At 38.5% G+C, this 19809-nt stretch overlaps 1 protein-coding gene and 2 pseudogenes across 3 annotated transcripts; 2 read left to right on the forward strand and 1 right to left on the reverse strand.

The window, feature by feature from the left end:
- Nucleotides 1-1529: 1529 nt before the first annotated feature.
- LOC146477281 (uncharacterized) lies at nt 1530-4878 on the forward strand (annotated as a pseudogene). Its single transcript, XR_014865425.1, has 2 exons — nt 1530-1958; nt 2304-4878. The product of XR_014865425.1 is annotated as an uncharacterized LOC146477281 (transcript).
- Nucleotides 4879-4883: 5 nt separating this feature from the next.
- On the reverse strand, nt 4884-6333 carry LOC146477282 (P2X purinoceptor 7-like). Of its 2 annotated transcripts, none has more exons than XM_085113749.1 (3): nt 5808-6333; nt 5506-5632; nt 4884-5377 (listed from the first exon to the last, which is right to left on the reverse strand). In XM_085113749.1, the coding sequence occupies exons 1-3, from the start codon at nt 6139-6141 to the stop codon at nt 5206-5208; spliced, it is 633 nt and encodes a 210-aa protein (XP_084969875.1). In that variant the 5' UTR covers nt 6142-6333; the 3' UTR covers nt 4884-5205. The 2 variants fall into 2 exon arrangements, with proteins under 2 accessions (XP_084969875.1, XP_084969874.1); XM_085113748.1 differs by having other exon boundaries at nt 4889-5377; nt 5506-5635.
- A 2984-nt stretch (nt 6334-9317) lies between these two features.
- Nucleotides 9318-12134, forward strand: LOC146477283 (uncharacterized; annotated as a pseudogene).
- The last annotated feature ends 7675 nt before the right edge of the window (nt 12135-19809 follow it).

Genomic DNA, 19809 nt, shown 5'->3' on the forward strand with positions numbered 1-19809 from the left:
GTGCTCGGGCTCCTGCCCCTACTGTCGCTCCCCATTCCGATGCTTCTATTCCTGTATCAGCTGAAGACTGTTAAAATCGAAATATTTCTACGAATTCTTCGTTGATTTAGCGCGCCTTTATGGCCGTGGCTTACAAAGGAATTTGTATTCTCTCTGCATAAATAACTTTTAAAAAAAAAATGCCTAGAATTTTGTTTTTAGTCCTTGTTGTTGATGGACCTTACGTCCTCTTTACTTCAAATTTTCTTTGTCTTTGATATAACGTATAGGAAAATGAAACTTTTTAAAAGCAAATGACCGAGTTCCTTTGTGAGGCGAAGCGTACACTTAGTAAGGCTAGTCAGGTTAAATAGAAGTACTGTTTTTATTATCAGTGTTCAGCAATCTAAACGCACATTCTTCTTTAAATTTGTTTATTAAAACTAAGATACCTTACTTAATACAACTTTTACTGCTGATAAATCCACTTTCAGCTTTTGGTATTTACGAGTCCAAAGTCTAGCCGGAAAAAAAGATAATTCAAGTCTTTACCATCTCCACGAATGACTGATTGCGAGCAAGAAGTTCTATATCGGAAGAACTGAACAAGATTGTTAGATTGACCTTAGACACTTGTGACGGAAAGGGAAGAACGCGCCCATCTTAAAGGGGAACTGAAGCCAAAAATTGAACATTTTTTTTCTTAAAGCTAAGACCATGAACATCAATGCCTGAAACTTTTTTTCTATCCATCGGTTCACTTTCGACCTCAAAAAAATACTTTTAGCTGCGAATTTCAGCCAAAAGCATCGCGGCTCGGAACGGTTGTGTCAGCGGTTATTTTAGGGGACTATGAGGTCACTGGTAGGGACGGAAATGTGCGATTTCCTATAGAGAACTATAGATTTGGAACTGTTCTTGACCTTTTTATTCATCTGTATGGTGAAAATAGACATTTGAGCGAAACTGGTTGAGCAGTTTCATTCCAGAGCTCCACTATATCTTCTGGAATCGTCCAACTCGAGTTAGATTCCGATGTTCTGCGTAGGTTAGAATTCTCAGCCCACGATCGACAAATGGCGCGCCTCTGATAACAACTTGCTTTTCCTATGTACGTGCTTCCTACTTGTCACCAAAATTACCTAAATCTTAAAGTTTTTTGTAGGTTTAGCTGTACGACTACGTGCATTTTGTCAGTAGCCACGTTGCTGTTGTTTTTCTAATCGGAAAAGAATGGTTTTTTAATCGAACGAGAATGTCACACAACAACAATATACATTCTCCTGGGTATATTTTTTGTTCAACTCCGGCTGCATTTTTTTTTCTAGTTCAAGAGTGATTGTTGTTCTGTTGTCTTGCGATTGCATACGTATGGATTGCAGTTCTAGAACATTCAGTACTTCACTCATCGGACATCTCTTCGATGTCGTAAATACAGGTCTACCCAGCGCGCCGTGATCAGTTCTGTTTGACACCCACGTTCCTTTCGTAACTGGGAACGGCTTTTCCGTGCTTTATACAATGTACATGTCAGATTCTTACGTATCAGCTTTGGTGTATAAATAAAACTACCTTTCCAGCATCAGCATTATAGTTTTTGTCTATGAGATACTAAGCTGTGTATATCATCAGTTTACTGCTTTATCATCATGCCTTATTGTGCCGCCTTTGGATGCAACAATGATGCTCGGTATGTTAAAACGGTGAGTTACCACCGTTTCCCCGAGGACCAAAAACTCTTGAAGGAATGGTTGACAAAAATCAGCCGTACGGACCTCACCGTAACTAGAGAATCGCGGCTGTGTTCGGATCATTTCGAGCCTCATTGTTATGAACGTGACCTCAAAGCCGAGCTACTTGGAACACCAGGAAAACGCGTTTTGAAGGAGGATGCTATCCCAACACGTTTTATCCATCGACCCTCAAAGAAGCCACGGCTATCAACTGAAAAGCGGATCCGAGAAAGAGCGAAACGAGAGGTAAGTCTATGTGTGAAACTACATTTAGCCGGGAAATAGCGATATCAAAAGATCTACATGTAATCCTAAATCTGCATGCACCTCTTGACCTTTATCACGCAACCTTATAAACCGAAATTTTAATTTGTGTTGATGCCTTATCCCAATGTTTTGGTGATTTTTGCTTCGTGATAATTGCTTACCATAACCATCCCATAGCTATAGTTTTTTATTGGTTGGTTGTTCTACATATTAAGCGTATTGAAGGAAACATCATTTTTGCGCTCAGGTTTACAATTGCAATGATTTGATATCGAGTGTACCTGGGCATGGCAGGAGTTAAATAGCCTCTCTTTTGGTTTGCAGTATCTCGCGTCCGTGCTCACTTCCCCTCGCCACTCACCTCCTGCTGCAAAGGACTTTAGTACCTCCACCGAACCTGTTTCATCCGATGGTTCCCATGCTTGTTCGCAACAGACTTTAGCGATACCTAGCACCTCAAGCGAACCTGGCACGGCAGTTAGTCCCCTTAATTGTCCCGAGGACATATTCCAACAAATGGACACGACAGAGTCGCAGCTATTTCCACTCGTTCCACCGAAGGAGACCTATGATGTTGGGTGTCAGGTCAACACACGAGGGGTGCAGCTTATGCAGAAGACGACTGCGGTCCGGACAAACGAGACATCTTTTGAAGTGACCATGTGTGACCAAAGTACCCAAACTGATCAGACATTTGATGAGGCTTCAATCTCTCCCATTGAAATGCATATAGACTCACCTTCTGAACATGAAGAGACTGACACTTTGTCACCTCGAAAGGATCCATCCTTTGTACCACCCAAATGTGTTGAAGTGCTATCAGATGATTCACTGTCCGATACAGATGATACAAAAGAAACAAAGCCCCAGGATGATGTTAAATTTATTGTTTTCAAACAAAACTTGTATGAACTTTTTAAGTGGTGCCCTGAGTGCGGTGCTGCCGTGCAAAAAAAACATGCCTCCACTCAGGGTACTCAGTTGTTTGTTACATTGAAATGTTTTAATGGCCACGCCCAGTTATGGCAAAGCCAGCCCATGATAAAGGGGATGGCTGCTGGTAACCTGTTATTGTCTTCCTCAATTCTTTTAAGTGGGAGCACCTACACTAAAATGGCTTCATTAGCACAGATTTTGAAATTAAGTATTTTTAGTGAGAAAACCTTTTACAACATCCAAGACAAGTATTTATTTCCTGTGATTAACGAGGTTTGGGAAGGGGAACAAAATGCTGTTTTTGCTGATCTGAAAAACAAAGAATTGTGGCTTTCTGGAGATGGTCGATGTGACAGCCCTGGGCACAGTGCCAAGTATGGCACATACACAATGATTGACCAAAACAGTGACAAAATAGTCGACTTTCAAATTGTTCAGGTTACTGAGGTAACCAGTAGTAATGCTATGGAAAGGGAGGGGTTCAAAAGATGCATGGATAGTATTCAGGGTAAGGGGGCTCATGTAAAGGTTGTTGCAACAGATAGACATGTATCCATAAAATCTGATATGAAAAAAAACTACCCTGATGTAAACCACCAGTTTGATGTTTGGCATTTGGCCAAAAGCATTACAAAAAAACTAACAGAGAAGGCAAAAAAGAAGGACTGCAGTGAACTTTCTCCCTGGATCAAGTCTGTGTCCAATCACCTCTGGTGGTGTGCTGACTCTTGTGAGGGGAACAAGGAACTCCTACGGGAGAAGTGGATATCAATTGTCCACCACAGTGCCAACGTCCATCACTGGGACAGTGCAGATTTGTACCATGAATGTGCTCACCCACCCATCCCTAGAAATGTAGCAAGAACTAAGAGGTGGCTCCGGCCTGGATCGCCTGCACATGAGGCTCTCAAAGAGGTGGTTTTTGACAAAAATCTCCTGAAAGACATCCAGCAATTGACGTTGAGCTGTCACACTGGGACACTGGAGGTGTACCACAGCGTACAAACAAAATACCTTCCAAAACGGCAGCACTTTTCTTACAAGGGCATGGTAGCAAGAACCCAGTTAGCAGCTCTAGACCACAATGCCAATACTGGGAGGGAACAAGCTACTTCGTCAAAAGGGGCAAGTGAGGGAGAGCTTCGTTACAAGGTGGTCTACCCAAAACGATCTAAAGAATGGATTGCAAAACCAGTTATGGAAAAGACAACAAGAGACCATCTCAAGCCAATGCTGGATGCAATCATTCAAAGAAAGCAGCAAGATCCGGAGGAAAGAAGTGCCACTCTCGAAGACCTCACATCCTACGCAATATTGCTGCCACTCCTCGCCCAGATAAAGCTGAAGTAATTGCTAGACACACATCCAGATTTTCAGATTAATGATTACTTTATTATCAGGCATGCGGAAGATATATAATTTTTTCTGGTGGACCTCTATAATCTGCTTGAATGTCTTCATCACGGGCAACATTTGACTAGAGAATTGAAGATTTTTGTCGGCTTAATCACAGCCGATCATCATAATGCATAATCGAACTAGAAGTAATCAAATTTCCAGTTGTTTTGAAATACAAAACCACCACAAGAAATTATAAATTGGAATGCTCATTCATGTGCTGCAAATAGTCAATTTGAAAATCGATTTCAAAGGGAACAACACAATGACACTAGCGATGAAGAGGTCTGACAATGATAGTTGATACTTAGACATTACAAAAGAGAAAAAATTTACGGTGTTGACCTGAATAATCAATACATATTTTGATGTAAAACTGCAACACTTACATGTACTGCGAGGGATTTTAAAACGATCCTGAGATCGAAAGAATTGCCATACGATGCTCAGAATGAAATAACTAGGCAGAAATAGGAATTCATGTCTCTTTTACGTTAAACGAGAAATAGGAAAATACTATTCAGTATTCGGGCTTGTACCTACGCAAAACAGGCAAGAATAAATTTCTTTAGGTGTAGTGTTTAATACGCTCAAGTATTATTCTCAAATTTGTAAATATACCATTTGCTGTTTGAAAATAATTACGGCATATTGATCTGTTGGAGAAAAACTTGTATAATTCGAAAGAATAAACGTTAACTTAGAAGAAATTTATAATAAAAGGGACCTATTTACTCGGAATAAGAGACTAAATATCGAATGATGCATTTGAGGGAACTTCTATGTGTACCGCCGAAGAATGTTGATGTTGTCAAAAGCTTAACGGGAGCTTTGAAGAACCATCTCAGTATACACCCATGCCAACTGAATTCGGTACTGTTTACCTCGACAATCAATTTAAATCAAGTTCTGCTGGCTTGAATCCTGCATACTCGCCGCTTTCCTCTGGAAATTGGCGACGAATTGCTTTCACAACACACGCTGGAATCACTCGCCGGTTTTTCCTCCCGAGAACACCGTGGACCCACCAAGTGAACTGACGGTAGGCCGCTAAACGCCACGTTCTAGAAAGGAAAAAATCGTGATTAATTTATATTTTGGCACAATGTGCGACTCGAAAAAAGCAGCGTGAAGTCTGGTTTGTCGATACATCAGTCAAACAAACGAATTCCAAAGACCAACTGCAACTGACCTGTTCTCGATTGGGTCCGGTAAGGGATTGCAGCGTGCGTTGTGAATTCCCACCAGAGCTGTATTTAAAACATCGGTGTCGAGGCAAACAATCCCGAATTTGTTATGTTCGGTGATACATTCAATTCCTGCTGTAAGAAAAAAAAAACGTCGGGTCAAATATATATAACAAGCGAATTTGTTGGTCGACTGTAATGCAAGCTACTATAGTACAGAATCGACAGTGAATCGACCGATTGCATCTGACTGATCCAAATCATCTGAATCTTTGTTAACAATTATGTCATACGAATGGAGACAAACCTGCTTCATCGAATTTGGAGTTAAGCTCCTCTAGCTCTTGACAACAGTGACATTCTTCGGCGGTAGACATGCTTGCGCAATTTCCCCCACAAATACACCACTCGATATTCCCAATTCTCGTAGTGAGATTGGGAACGGACTCTTCTTCTTGGCTCTCTTCTTCCGAGTCAATAGGTTCCTCGCCTGGAGGATACATTGGCTCGAATTGAAAAGGCTGTATACCACTCATACTGTTTTTACTGTTAACACACGCAACAAAATACAAAACAACTCTACGATGTTTCGCTGCTATTCTCGTTGTGGACCAGAATGTCGTCCCCACCAGTGACGTCATATGATGCCGCTGACAGCTACTTTGAGCCCGCAATGATTATGTTCAAAAAGCGGGAAAAGGGCGACTTCAAACCCGTTTTTCACAGAAAAAACAACACATCGACCAAAACAACTACCGAAACTTGATTTAATACCTCTTAAACTTCCTGAAAATGAATACAAAAAATATATGATTTTTAGACTTCAGTTCTCCTTTAAATGGAATTTACGTCCGGTCTTAACGGAAAATTTATTTGTTTACAGCTGTAAGTTGTTCACTAATTGTCTTAGTCTTTCTATGACAGCACCAAAACAAAATGCGGATTTATTCTTTTTACTATGTTTTTCTATAGGAGCTGATTATTTTACTGATTAATTTTATAACCAGTAGTTGTTTCTGAGAATAAAATAGTTTTACTCTCCATGCTAAACAGAGAAACAGTTATAACTATGATGACATCTTAATCCCTTTCCTGGAAAGACAAAGGTAACGTTTTGTTACGTAAGCTTATAACTATAAATGATTGCTTTTTTGCTTTCACGGTGGTTCCGCTATCGGGGTAACATCGCGCTTCGAAGGAAGTGAGTCTTGGGAAAAATTCATTTTATGAAAATATTGTTCAAACTTCAACAAACAAGTAATCAAAGACCGACCCTTTGCATTGTGCAAATTTAGCTATGGTGGGCTCTTTCCCTTTCGATGTAATTTCAATTTGATTAATTGCTGTTATATTAAAAACATTCATCGCACAGACATGTACTAACAACACAAACCTACATTTGTTTAAATTAGATCAATCATGAAAGAAACGTGTGTTAAAACTACTTGAAAGTGTAACACCGAATGTAATGATTTGGCAGGATTTGGTTATGTAAATATATGAACCGCAGCTCTTCTACGTTTACATTGTTTGCGGTTGGAACTGGTACTTTAAACAGGAAGCAGATTCTGTCGAAATTATCAAATAGTTCGCCGCCTATAATTTCTTACGTGTGGTGATTGTATACCGTAATACACCATGATCTACATTTTCGATGGGTATGCGTTTTCGAGGTTTGAGGTCTCTTTGAGGTCGGAAAAGCTAGCGCCTAAATTACAAAACACGATCAATGCGTCGTGCACTGTCGGTTTAAAGTTAGTAAAGTTAGAAGAGCAGATGTTTCAATTTTAATTCTCTGTTTAATACTCCATATTTTCAGCATTGGTAATTTATGGACATTGATCTTTAGGAGAACGTTTACAATGCAATGCCCTAGAAACTGTCAACTATCAAGTCGTTTTGTAATTATGTTTTTCCGCTTTCACGTTATTATTCATCTCCCGTGCACATGTTAAAGCCTAGCCCTTAACAGCAAATCTACTTGGTTAAATATTTTGAGACATATTTTTATGCTTCATCTTTCCTCCCCGGGCCAAAGGCTTTTCTCTCTCCGGTTTTTTGCTGCCTTATCGCTGTTGGAATTACATCAGTTTGCGGCTAATGAAGATTCAATTATGTCGCAGTTCATGAATATTCTTTTCATACAGTTAATGTCTACTACAACGCTTCTCACAACGACGTTGTGGGACATTTTCGACTTGAATTGGAATTCATGAGACGCCTTGTTTGACAAACCGGTTGAGGACCTACGTATTACTGTTAATACTTAAGTATTACGCGGATCCGCCGCCATTGAGAACCATTGGGATAAATAGAAGAAAGTTGTTCAAGCATTTCGCGAACCTCGTACACTCCATACGCTACAAAACACTGTGAATCAAAGTACCTGTCACAAAACAAGATTAAAACTTACATAGATATATCCTGAGCCGTCTTTATACCCGGCAAGAATCACATCATAATCTTGCATATTATTTGGTGCAAAAAGAGCGAAACCAAATCCAACCCAGCCGACTGTCGTGGCGTTTACTTGAAGAATCAGTTTGTCAGTAGCTGCATCGTAGCTCCAGGAAACTAACATCCGTCCTTCGTCGAGCGATACGTTATTGGTTGAAACACTTAACAGTGTAAGATGGGTCCAGAGAAATGCAAAACCGAACGCTTTCATGATTACTCATGTGATGGAAAACAAAGAGTGTTCCTCGTGTTCCGCGTTTTAAGGAATGTCTAACATTGGATTAATATATTCATACCTACATTTGTGTGCAGTAGGTCGTTCCTAATATTTTATTATGCATACTGTACTCATCCATGAAAACTTGGAAAGTTGTTTAGAGTGAAAGGCTAGCCTCTTCGCCGTGACATCAAACACATTGTTTCTTGAAGCCGATGTCATTAATCAGGATATTCGAGGAAGCATCAATGTAGTAAAGTAATTTAAAGGAAGAGTCAACGAGTTAAATAAACTTGTTGTTGTCATCATCATCATCATCATCATCATCATCATCATCATCATCATCATCATCATCATCATCATCATTATTGTTATTATTAATTTCTGCAGGTTTAAACTTATCTTCTAGAGGAAACTGACCCTACTTCGAGATCGCACCCGAAATCTCACTCAAATTGAGATCGCACTTCGAAATTGCACTAAGACAAGGAAATAATGAAGCTACTGCAGAAAATAGAAAAAAGAAAAAAATATATACTATTTGTTCTGCAACACCATCTTAAAGGCTTGAAAGACATCGCCATGTACCGCCGTCGACATCGACCTCGGCAATTACACTCTAGAAGCTGAAAAAGACTCGCTATCTGCCAATCAACAACTATACTTTAGTAGTTTTGTGATAGGAGGCTTGTATACCGACAAGCAGCACAACTGAAAGATTTTAAAATGTGCTCAGTGTTCCGAGCTAAAAAGAAAAAAGACAGGCTTGTTTTCACCTACCTCACTGACACGGCACATATCAATGTTGATACATCTGTGCCATGAGAACGATTGAACTGCATTTCAGTTTCACCGAGTGTCACTGGCCTTTAGTTTTCAATAAACAATGATCGCTAATAAGCGCCCGACACACTCTTACTTTAAGTGGACAATCCAAGATGCTACAGAAGTGACCTTTATCAGGTGAACGAGCATGCTAAGATCTTGCTAAGAAAAGGCTACTTTTGACGATTTCTTTGAAATGGAATTACGGTGAGTTGACCAAGATGGCCGCAATGTTTTGAGCTCTGCTCGTTTTCTTTCGATTGTCCTTCTTTCCTTTCTCTTTGCTTTATACACTGCCTTACTTTCAAACAAGTTATAATGCCGGATAATGTGGCCAGCCTGAGGAGGGAGAACAACGCGTTAAAAGTTCAACTGAACACTTTGTCCGAAGAAGTTGCGAAGCTGAAGGAACTTCTCACTCAACAATGTTCTTCAGATGCTAATGGCGATCACGACAATGCCCCAACCAGCGAAGAAACTGCCCAGAGTCTTCAGTTTATAAGCAAGCAGTACGATGATCTTCATCGCTTTCAAAAGGCGGCTAAAGAAGAGCTTCATCGTTTAAATTCTCGACTGGCCCAAGTCGAGTCAAAACTTGACGCAATCGCTAATTCAATCGACGAGCTTGAGGACTACAGCTATCAATTTTTAAATTCTGTGTAGCAAAATTTCCTTCTGTGAGTCCAAGGCTAAAAAGAATTAAGTTAGGCACATACCATGAAAACTCAGATATCTGAGTTACCTCATAAGTGGAATTTAAATTTTTATTTGGTATCAAAGTCCAATTTGAACAGAGGGAAAACAAGCAAAATCACATTGGTTTGTTGCTGATCAGATGTGGTCCTACAACTCTAATCAAATGGTTAATTGGCAGTAATTCAGTAATTTAATAAAAGGAGCTACTGTTTAGCCATGCAAGCAAGTTGGCTTTGTTCTCAGTAGCTCAAGTTCAATGATTATATCAATTTTCTAAGAGGACCGGATTTTCCAGAGACTTCTTTCTCTTTGTCTCGGAGCAGACTTGTGAATAAACGAGACCAGATGTAGAATTCTATCTAGAAACCAATGGAGCCATGCTTGAGTTTGGTTTATTGTAAGCATATAAGTAAGCATTTTTAGCGGGTGTGTCTGGGGGTTATCTTCTGATTTCTGGTTGTTGTTTTTGTGTGGCGGGCTTCTCGAAACCCTTACCCTATTCTAGACCTTATTTTGTGTTTTCCCTACCCAATTTCAGACCAGACCCTCAAATTGAAGAGGTACAAATTCCCGATGTTAATCAAACTAAACTTTTCAGGAGATGAAGGGAATAAGAAGGTAGCCTCTTCTAAAAACCATAGCCAATTCCAGAGCAGAGTGCGCTAAACCCCATTTGAGACCAAAGGGGCAAAACCAGACACCCTTTGACGCCTTATTCACCATTATAGGTCATACAAGTCAGTTATACCATGTAAGACAGTAACTGCCTTCCCTTCCCCACCCCTCCCCCCTACCCTTCTCCAGGTTATTTATGCTGTCCCGCCCATCACTATCACCCATGCTGGCCATAAATTTTTAACCAAGCCTGTGTTCTAAGTAAGACATTTTATTTTACAAGCGATTGTGGAAGTAAAAACGAAAAAAAAAGGCATTTTCTTAAGTACAAGTCTTATTTCGCAAGTAACAATTCCAAATCTCGGGTCAGGCACGTCAACGCAATGCGAATTTGATTATATTCAAAGCCGGTGCAAGCGTGCTTCACGGCACTCAAGCGAGTTTTTGACAGTATAAACTCCTCGCATCAGAGGGAAAAGTTCTTCGGAAACGCCAAGAAGAGTTCTCAACCTCTGGTGATCGGCGGTCGGCGTTTGAACCTCAAGTTAGCGTGACAATTGCAGTCAAATCCTTTCCTTCGGAAAATTTATCCACGGCCTGAAAGTTTTGGTTCGATGGCGCATTTTTACCGCCCTGTTTCGGAAGATGTTTCTGTGAGTGGTAATTGGTAGATCGATATATTGATGAATACCCGAGTAAATAAAATCAAGCTCGTATAGTACATCATAAACAAAGCAGCGAAATTTGGTTCAAATGAAAATATAAACACATACTCAATTTAGAATTTTTTTCGCTTTGACTTTTTTTCGTTCTTCTTCGAGTGGGATTCGATCGGCGCTTTATAGAAGCCATGCTAAGAGGTAAGATTCCAAATTTCCACACACGAAACAAACCAAGAACTGACGAGAAGACAATTGCGTGGCCTGTGATATTCCTATGTTCTTGACAGTTCTTTTGTGAAATCCGAGCAATATATTTTTGTCATGTTGACGACAGATGTATTGCTGTACGCTTCTCGGGAAAATTGTAAACCCTGACCGATTTGCGCATAGAAAATTCCCCGTTTCAAATATGTCAATTCTATTATCATTATAACATCGTGTAGCCGAAAGGAAAAGTTGTAGAATGAATCAGAAGTTCTGTAAATTTCAAACCAACATTCAAAATTCTCGCTTTTGGCATCAGGGCCAATAAGAACTTTCAGATTTAATTCAATTACACCAATTAACGCGAGAAAATTAACCGCTGCTATTTCCGCGGCCTATTGTTCTTTTGCCTAGTTCTTACTGTATCCGGACTATTACTTAATGTTAAAATAATTGGAGTTCCAGAGCTAAGTGCAACTGAATCTGCTAGCGCAACGAGTTCTCTTTGTTTAAATCTATTCAAAGAAATTGGAGCTGATGTGTCAATACTCGATATTGATACTGCCCACCGAGTGCCTAGCAGGAGCGACCGTGGCCCAAAACCGATTATCTGTAAATTTGTGAGGCGTCTCGCGAAGGAACGGGTGATGGAATGCCGAAAAGATGCTAACTGCGTTGACCCCAGAGCTATTGGTCTTCCAGAACAGGCTTCAGTGGATGCGGTCAAAATCTTCGACCACTCAACGCAAAATCGGTCCTGTATGAAGCGAAGAAATTTAAAGAACAACATCATTACCTGTATTGCTGGGCTAAGAACTCTGTGGTGTACTTGAGGAAGGATGGAACGGCCACACCATTCAAGATAAAGAGAATAGATGACTTACAGAGGCTAATCGACCTAAGCTATGTGAATATCATCCCCTTCCCCATCATCGATCCTCTGAACACAAGGACATAGTCTGTTTGAACGCTTTCATCATCAGCAGATAAGTATTCCTCTTCCGTTTTTACTACTGCAGAGTGGAATTCCCTCCTCTTTTATAAAACCCTGTATCTGTTGTTGAATAATGTGCCTTTGCACCTCCATTAGCTTTGCATGCTTGTTTGATGCAGTGTGAAGCCCGTGATGCTTCAAGTATTTATTGTAAACTGCTATTGTCTGCTTACTAAGGGAGCCATCTTTAAACATCGCATTCCAATCATACTCTTGGTATGTCTCGCTTGTCTCAGCTGACTTTTTAGCCAGTCTTTCCTTCTTTCTTTTGTCTTTCTTAAGATCAAGTAATGTCAAATGCTCCAAATAGTCTTTCATGCATCCCTCAGCCACAACAAATTCTCTGGTGGGATAATCCAAGGAGCACTTCCCTGATGCGTAAGCTGCTTTCAGTTGTACCCTTGGCATGTACACTGCATGAAAAAACGCCTTTGCGCAACATCAAATGTGGTCAAGACATGTCAAAGGCCACCTTTGATTCGAATCACAGGTGACAAAGGCCGCATTTGATTCACGCGCGTCAAAGGTGGAGTCAAATTTGATTCAAATCAAAGATACTTGTAAAGATATCACATATTTGATCCACCTTTGATGCGCGTCATAGGCGGAGTCAAAGTTGTACTACATTTGACATCAACTATTTGATTTCAATTTGACGCGCGTCAAAGGTAGGGTCAAAGTTGTGATTCGAGTCAAAGGTATATGCAAAGGCGTCACATATTTGACGCATTTTTGATGCGCATCAAATGTGTTGTCAAAAATTTTATTATATTTGACCTCATCTTTGATACGAATCAAAAAAAGAGCAAATCCAATTTTTCGTGCAGTGGTAATCATCGACAAGCCTGTTGTTTGCTTGGGTTTTAGACAAAGGAAGGTAATGATGTCCATCACTTTCGTTGTCAGGAAATGGCCTCCGCGCAATATGTTCAATCTCCTCACAGCATCGTTCTCTTGTGCTTCAGAAGTTGCAGAGTGTGTCACTTTCACCATTTTCTTTACAGGCTCCTCTTAAATATTCAAGGAACATCTCTCCAATGATACAGTGGCTGGCCATAAATGAATATATCTTCTTAAAGTAGTTGTATCCAGGAACAGAATGTTTTGCAACATGTATAAGATCCGATTTCTTGAAAAAGAACTGACAATTTGATGCTGTAGTTGTATAGCACTTTAAGGATATGTTCGTGGACACATTCTGAAGTTTAAATCAAAAAAGCGTTCAAAAAAAGAAAATAAGAGAAAGACACAGAATAGAAAAGCTAGACGAGAAGAAGAGAATTTTGGTTTAATCTCCAAGGTACTGTCTGATGGTGAGATTCCAGTTAAGGAAGTCAATGTAGCTGCTCTAAATATATCCTTAAAAGGGACACAAGTTTACTGGCTAAAGCAAATGATGGAAAGAGGGCTTATAAGTGATCAAGCTTGTACACTAATCATGAAAGAGTACTTGCCCTCTATCAGCTCTTCAAACAGTGAATAAGAGGACAGTGATACTGAGTAATACTGAGTAATACATGAAGTTTATTTTCCCAATGTGAAAGGACTGCTATACAACATGTTATGTTGCTTTGTTACGCTATCATTTTGATAATAAATAATATTTGACTTGTTGATTCCTTCACTGTTGTTTCTCTTTTGTGGAATGGAAATTGGAATGCACAAAAATACATGGCCCCTCAGAAATGGTTGCAGAATTTTATGCAGCCCCCCATTTTCAGGTGCACAAAAAGGTATGACCCCCACCCCATTTGCACCAGCCCACCCCCCTTCTAATAAATGACCGGTCCCTTAGGTAGCGAGAGCGCTTGTAACGTCAAATATTCTAGCGTTTTCAAAGAGTTACCATATTTTAATGTCGATCTCATCCGAGTACATGGACAATTTAATAATAACATTGGGAGCCAGCTACCGACTAAAAAGTATCTTGACAAACTTTCTAGTTTATATGACATGGATTTATTTAGTTTAAACACAGATTCTAATCTTAACCCTGACTGTAATTTTTCCTTTCCTAAACCCCGTTGTCAGTATTTTTCTCCTCATAGCTTTTCGATGTTTAAGAATACCATGATAAATAATAATGATGCGAACTTTTCTTTGTTACATAATAACGTTCGAAGCCTAAAACGAAATCTTGAGAATTTCCAAGTTCACTTGTTAGACGAGCTTGATTATCATTTTAGTGTAATTGGAGTGACCGAAACAAAAATAACAAGAACAAATGTACCACTAGACTTCAACCCAAATTTGCCAAACTACGAATTTGATATGTTCCAACACCTCTATCCTGTGGAGGTGTTGGAATTTACATCAGTTGCAATTTGAACTATATTGTTCTGGAAAAAACATCTTCTGAAGCCTTCCAGGCCTTATGGATTGAAATCCAATTTTCTAAAAGATCTAACATTATCTGTGGAGTTATCTACCGACAGCACAATTCTCCCGAGCAATGTCAAACTTATTTTGACAATACTTTGGAGAAACTAAGTACATATGATAAACCTATTTATGTCATGGGAGACTTCAACATAGACCTCCTCAAATCCGAAGCCTGTAACTTTTCTCACAACTTTTTACTAACATTACAAAGCTACGTTACTCCTTTGTCCCAACAATTGACAAGCCTACTCGAGTTTATAACAACTCGGCTACCTTGATTGACAACATTTTTGTAAATAGGGTCGAAGGTAAACTTTCCAGCGGAAATATTGTTTCTGATATCAGTGATCATTATTCCCAGTTCGCACTTTTTCACTTCCCTAGGGAGGATTCCTACCGCCAAAAGTGTAAGGTTCGTGACTATTCGCATTTTTCGCAAGCGGCCTTCAATAATGATCTTTTGCAAATTGATTGGGTGACCAGAAATTCTGCTGACAAGTCATTTTCATGTTTTTATAATAAACTAAATAAACTCGTCAACAAGCATGCGCCTCATAAAGCTATCTCAAGAAGGAAAGCTAAACAACTTGCTAAACCATGGATTACACGCGGCTTACGTAAATCTATTAAAATTAAAAGTGCATTGTTCAGAGCGGGAGATACGGTGAATTCTAAACTCTATAGAAACAAAATCTCAAGCTTGTCACGTCTTAGCAAGAAGCTCTACTACCAAGCGTACTTTGAAGAAAATCGGCTAAATGACATGAAAAACACGTGGGAGGGCATTAATACTTAATCAATCCCAACAAGAAAAAATCAAAACCTGTGTCGGCTCTTAAGCGACCAAATAACCAAGGTTTGACACAAAACTCGTCTGAACTACCGGATATTCTTAATCGCCATTTCACATCGGTAGGCAAAAAGCTTGCAGATGATGTACCTTTCACTAGTCGGCACTTTAGTGATTATATTAGCGATCAGGTGTATCCAAACTCCTTCTTCTTCGATCCTGTTACCTCTTTTGAAATTGAATCTGAGATATTATCAAAACCTCTGAACAAAGCATATGGCTTGTACTCTTGCCCTATTGGTATTTTAAAAGGTGCCAAACACATCTTATCTGACATCCTAGCTACTATAATAAATTTGTCGGTGCAAACCGGCGTCTATCCTTCCAAATTAAAGCAAGCGAAAATAATTCCAGTGTTCAAGACAGGTGACCAAACTGAGCCAGGTAATTATCGGCCGATCTCATTACTCTCTGTTTTCAACCGTCTATTTGAACGACTCATGCATAAGCAACTCACGTCTTTCATTGAAAAACATCATATCTTATTCAAATCACAGTATGGTTTCCGAGAAAATTTCTCTACCCAACATGCAATCCTCGATATTGTCAGTAAGATACAAAACAATATGGACAAAGGATTGTATTCGCGTGGCGTCTTTATTGATCTAAAAAAGGCCGTTGACACCGTTGATCACAGCATTTTATTTTGCAAATTGCATCACTATGGTATAAGCGGGGTTATCAATGATTGGTTTTCTTCGTATATATCTGATAGGACTCAGACAACTCAAATTGGTTCTGATATTTCTGGCAAAGATAAAATATCATTTGGAGTTCCTCAACGCTCTGTCCTAGGGCCATTACTTTTCCTCATTTACATAAATGATATTGTTCAAGCCTCTAATAAACTCAACTTTCACTTATTCGCTGATGACACTAATCTTTTATATGCAGATAAAAATCTTAGATCACTTGAGCTAGTTGTTAATGCTGAATTGATTAAAGTTTGCGAGTGGCTTAACGCAAGTAAACTATCGCTAAACACTGGTAAATCCAATTTCGTTATTTTTCACCCTTATCAACGCAAGGTTGATTACGACGAAAACTTAATACTCTATGATAACGACTTAAAGAAAATGACTTCTCTCGAACGTAAAAACTACGTGAAATATTTAGGTATTCTGGTTGACAGTAACCTCTCCTGGCGATACCACATAGACTATATTTCATCAAAAATAAGTCAAGGTGTTGGGATTATCTCGAGGGTTAGGCATTTTCTGCCTACAAGTACCCTTTTAAGAATCTATCGTTCCTTAATTGAACCTTACATCTTCTATGGATTAGCTGCCTGGGGATAAGCTGCCGCTAGTCATCTAAACAAAATTCTTCTGCCGCAAAAATGAGCCCTTCGTCTGACGTACTTTGCTGATAGTAGAACTCATGCCATCCCTCTGTTTGTCAGTTCCGGTCTTTTGCCTCTGAACATGCTCTAATTTAAACGTATTGCTACTCTAATGCATAATATTTTTAGCCATTGTGCTCCTTTAAAAATCTCTGAACTGTTCACTCGTTCTGACCAGATCCATTCTCACTACACTAGATTTTCAGAGTCCTTTTCTAGAATTGGAACGAGAATTTGGAATAAAATCCCTTCTCAACTACGAAAGTTACGTAAAACACTTTTCAAGCATAAACTGCATGAATTGCTTTTAAAGGTTCTGGAGACTGAGGAGATGTATGTTGATATAAACGCTGTAACCCGTATCAATAGTAGTATGGGATATGAGGGGATCAGCGCCTTTTTCCAAAATATGGTTAATTTTTTGCGCTGATTTTTTGCGCTGATATTTTTTTAAAAAATAGAATCAATTATTTTTCCAAGTCGAAATATCCTCAAGGCATTTTCAAAAGAAAACTTTTTGGAATTCTATATTAAAATATCCACAAAAGTGCGTTTAAAATAATCATCATGTGAAATCATTAGTCATTTCTACGCTTGGTCTTTTACTTGGTTTTTATGGCTCAGGCGAAGCCAGGAGTTTAGCTTTTCGGCAGTGCAGCGCAAGCAGCGAAGCTGAGAAGCGCGAGCAGGGGATTGAAAAGCATTAAAAACTCCCCCGAGGTTTCGGTGGGAGGAGGAGCGAAGCGACGATGGACCGAGGGGATTATTGCGATAATAATTTCCCAAGGTCAAATCCAAAATTTGCGCAAATAATTAATTTCGTAATTGTTTATTAAATTATTATAATAATGGGGTCAAGCGAAGCTGGAGCTTAGCTTTTTCGGATTCGGAATTGAAGCAGACATATTATCGAAAGTAGATTAACTAAAGCTTGGAAGCGAAGCTTTCAAGATGAAGTTAATATAATGAGATAATATGTCTGATGAGATTTCGAATGGGTAGGAAAAAGCGTTAAAAGCGACCCGCTGCTTGGCGGGTGAGGAGTGAAGTGACGAAAGAACGAAGTGAAATTGAGGATCGAAAGGACGATTAGGCAGCGACCATATTATGGAATTTATTTGGATAGTTTAATAAATAATTTCGCTAATAATTTCCCAAGGTCAAACCAATTTTGTTAAAGAAATTGCATCAATGATTTTTTTCCAAATCATAGGCGTTTCTATCAAATTATCATCATATGGTTCAGGTGGAGCCGTTACATTAATATCAACTGTGGATGGTTCGTTACGTGACTTGATTACTTTTTTCTTTAAAAAAATTTTTAGAAAGGGTTTAAAGAGATATTATTATATATTCAATATAATATGGAAAATTTATCTAAATCTGAATTATTACAAATCATTTCTAAGCAAAGTGAGAATGTTGCTGCATTAACAAAACAAGTGAAGCAATTAATAGATGTGAATAAGCAATTAATCAAACGAAACAAACCAGTTCCAGCCTCGAGAACGAAAAAAAGTATGAAGCGACCTACTCCAGCACCACGTAAAAATGTCAAGAAAATGATTAAAGAGTATGAGGAAAATATTAAACCAATTCCACCTCCCCGCACTAAAATAAAGCAAGTGAATAAAGCTTTAAAAGGTTATACTGAATCATATGAGGTGACAGTAATAGATGATAAAGATCCATTAGTTCAATTGCAAAAAACAAGACAAAAACTAGGATTTTATATCAAAAACATATTAGAATCCATGAAAGGTTTGAAGTTTATTGAAACTATGAAAGTGACGTTTGAAAAAACAACAGGTGATATAATTATATCCAAGACGGCATATTTTAACAGTAAGGCTCAAACGATCATCAACCAAACAGAAATTGCTGAAGCACTAAAATTGACTGCAGAACAAATCTTGAATAGGATAGCTCAATGGATATCAGAGGGTTCAGGATGGATCATAAAATCAATCGACAATCATTATCTGAATATTGTACGATATAAACCAATGAAGGGTTCATCGTATCTTAAACTGCCAATTGAATTACAAAATAAGAAAGGATTAATCAATCTGCAGAATAAAGACAATGAATGTTTTAGATGGTGCCATGTGAGACATCTTTGTCCAATGGATAAAGACCCGCAGCGTATTAAAAAATCTGACCGAATATATGTTAGTGAATTGAATTATGATGGAGTTGTATTTCCTGTTTCCATCAAACAGATAAATAAAATTGAATTACAAAATAAAATCAATATCAATGTTTTCGGTTATGAGAATAAACAACCATATCCACTTTATATATCAAAAGAAAAGTTTGAAGATCATATGGAATTATTGCTTATATCTGAAAATGAGAATAAACATTTTGTGTACATCAAAGATTTTAACAGATTTATGTTTAACCAAACCAAGCATAAAAATAAGAAACATTTTTGCATGCATTGTTTGCAATGTTTTAGCACAAAAGATGTGTTTGATGTCCACAAAAAAAACTGTATTGTCAGTAATAAATGGTACACAAGCTATTAAAATGCCAAGTAAAGATAACAACATTTTACAATATAACCATTATCACAAGCAATTACCTGCTCCATTTGTAATATATGCTGACTTTGAAGCTTTAACAGAACGGATACATGGTTGCCAACAGAATAATGATAAATCTTTTACAGATGCTTATCAAAAGCATACAGATTGTGGATATGGGTATAAAGTTGTTTGTTGTTATGATGATAAGTATACCAAGGATGTTCAATATTATAGAGGTGAAAATACTGTTTATAAATTTTTGGAACAAATGTTAGAAGAAGAAAGTTACTGCAAAAACATTGTCAAATGCAAATTCAACAAGCCATTGAAAATGACTAATGTTGATGAAGAAGAGTTTCAAAAAGCTGATAAGTGTCATATTTGTGGTATATCGTATAATGACAAAGATATAAGAGTCAGGGACCATTGTCATATTACAGGTTTGTTTAGAGGTTCAGCACATCAAGATTGCAATTTGTCGTTTAAACTCACTGGCAAGATACCTGTGGTTTTTCATAATCTGAGAGGATACGA

Source organism: Pavona decussata, unplaced genomic scaffold (genome assembly GCF_977016875.1).
Source record: "Pavona decussata unplaced genomic scaffold, jaPavDecu1.1 SCAFFOLD_71, whole genome shotgun sequence".
NCBI classification, from domain to species: Eukaryota; Metazoa; Cnidaria; class Anthozoa; order Scleractinia; family Agariciidae; genus Pavona; species Pavona decussata.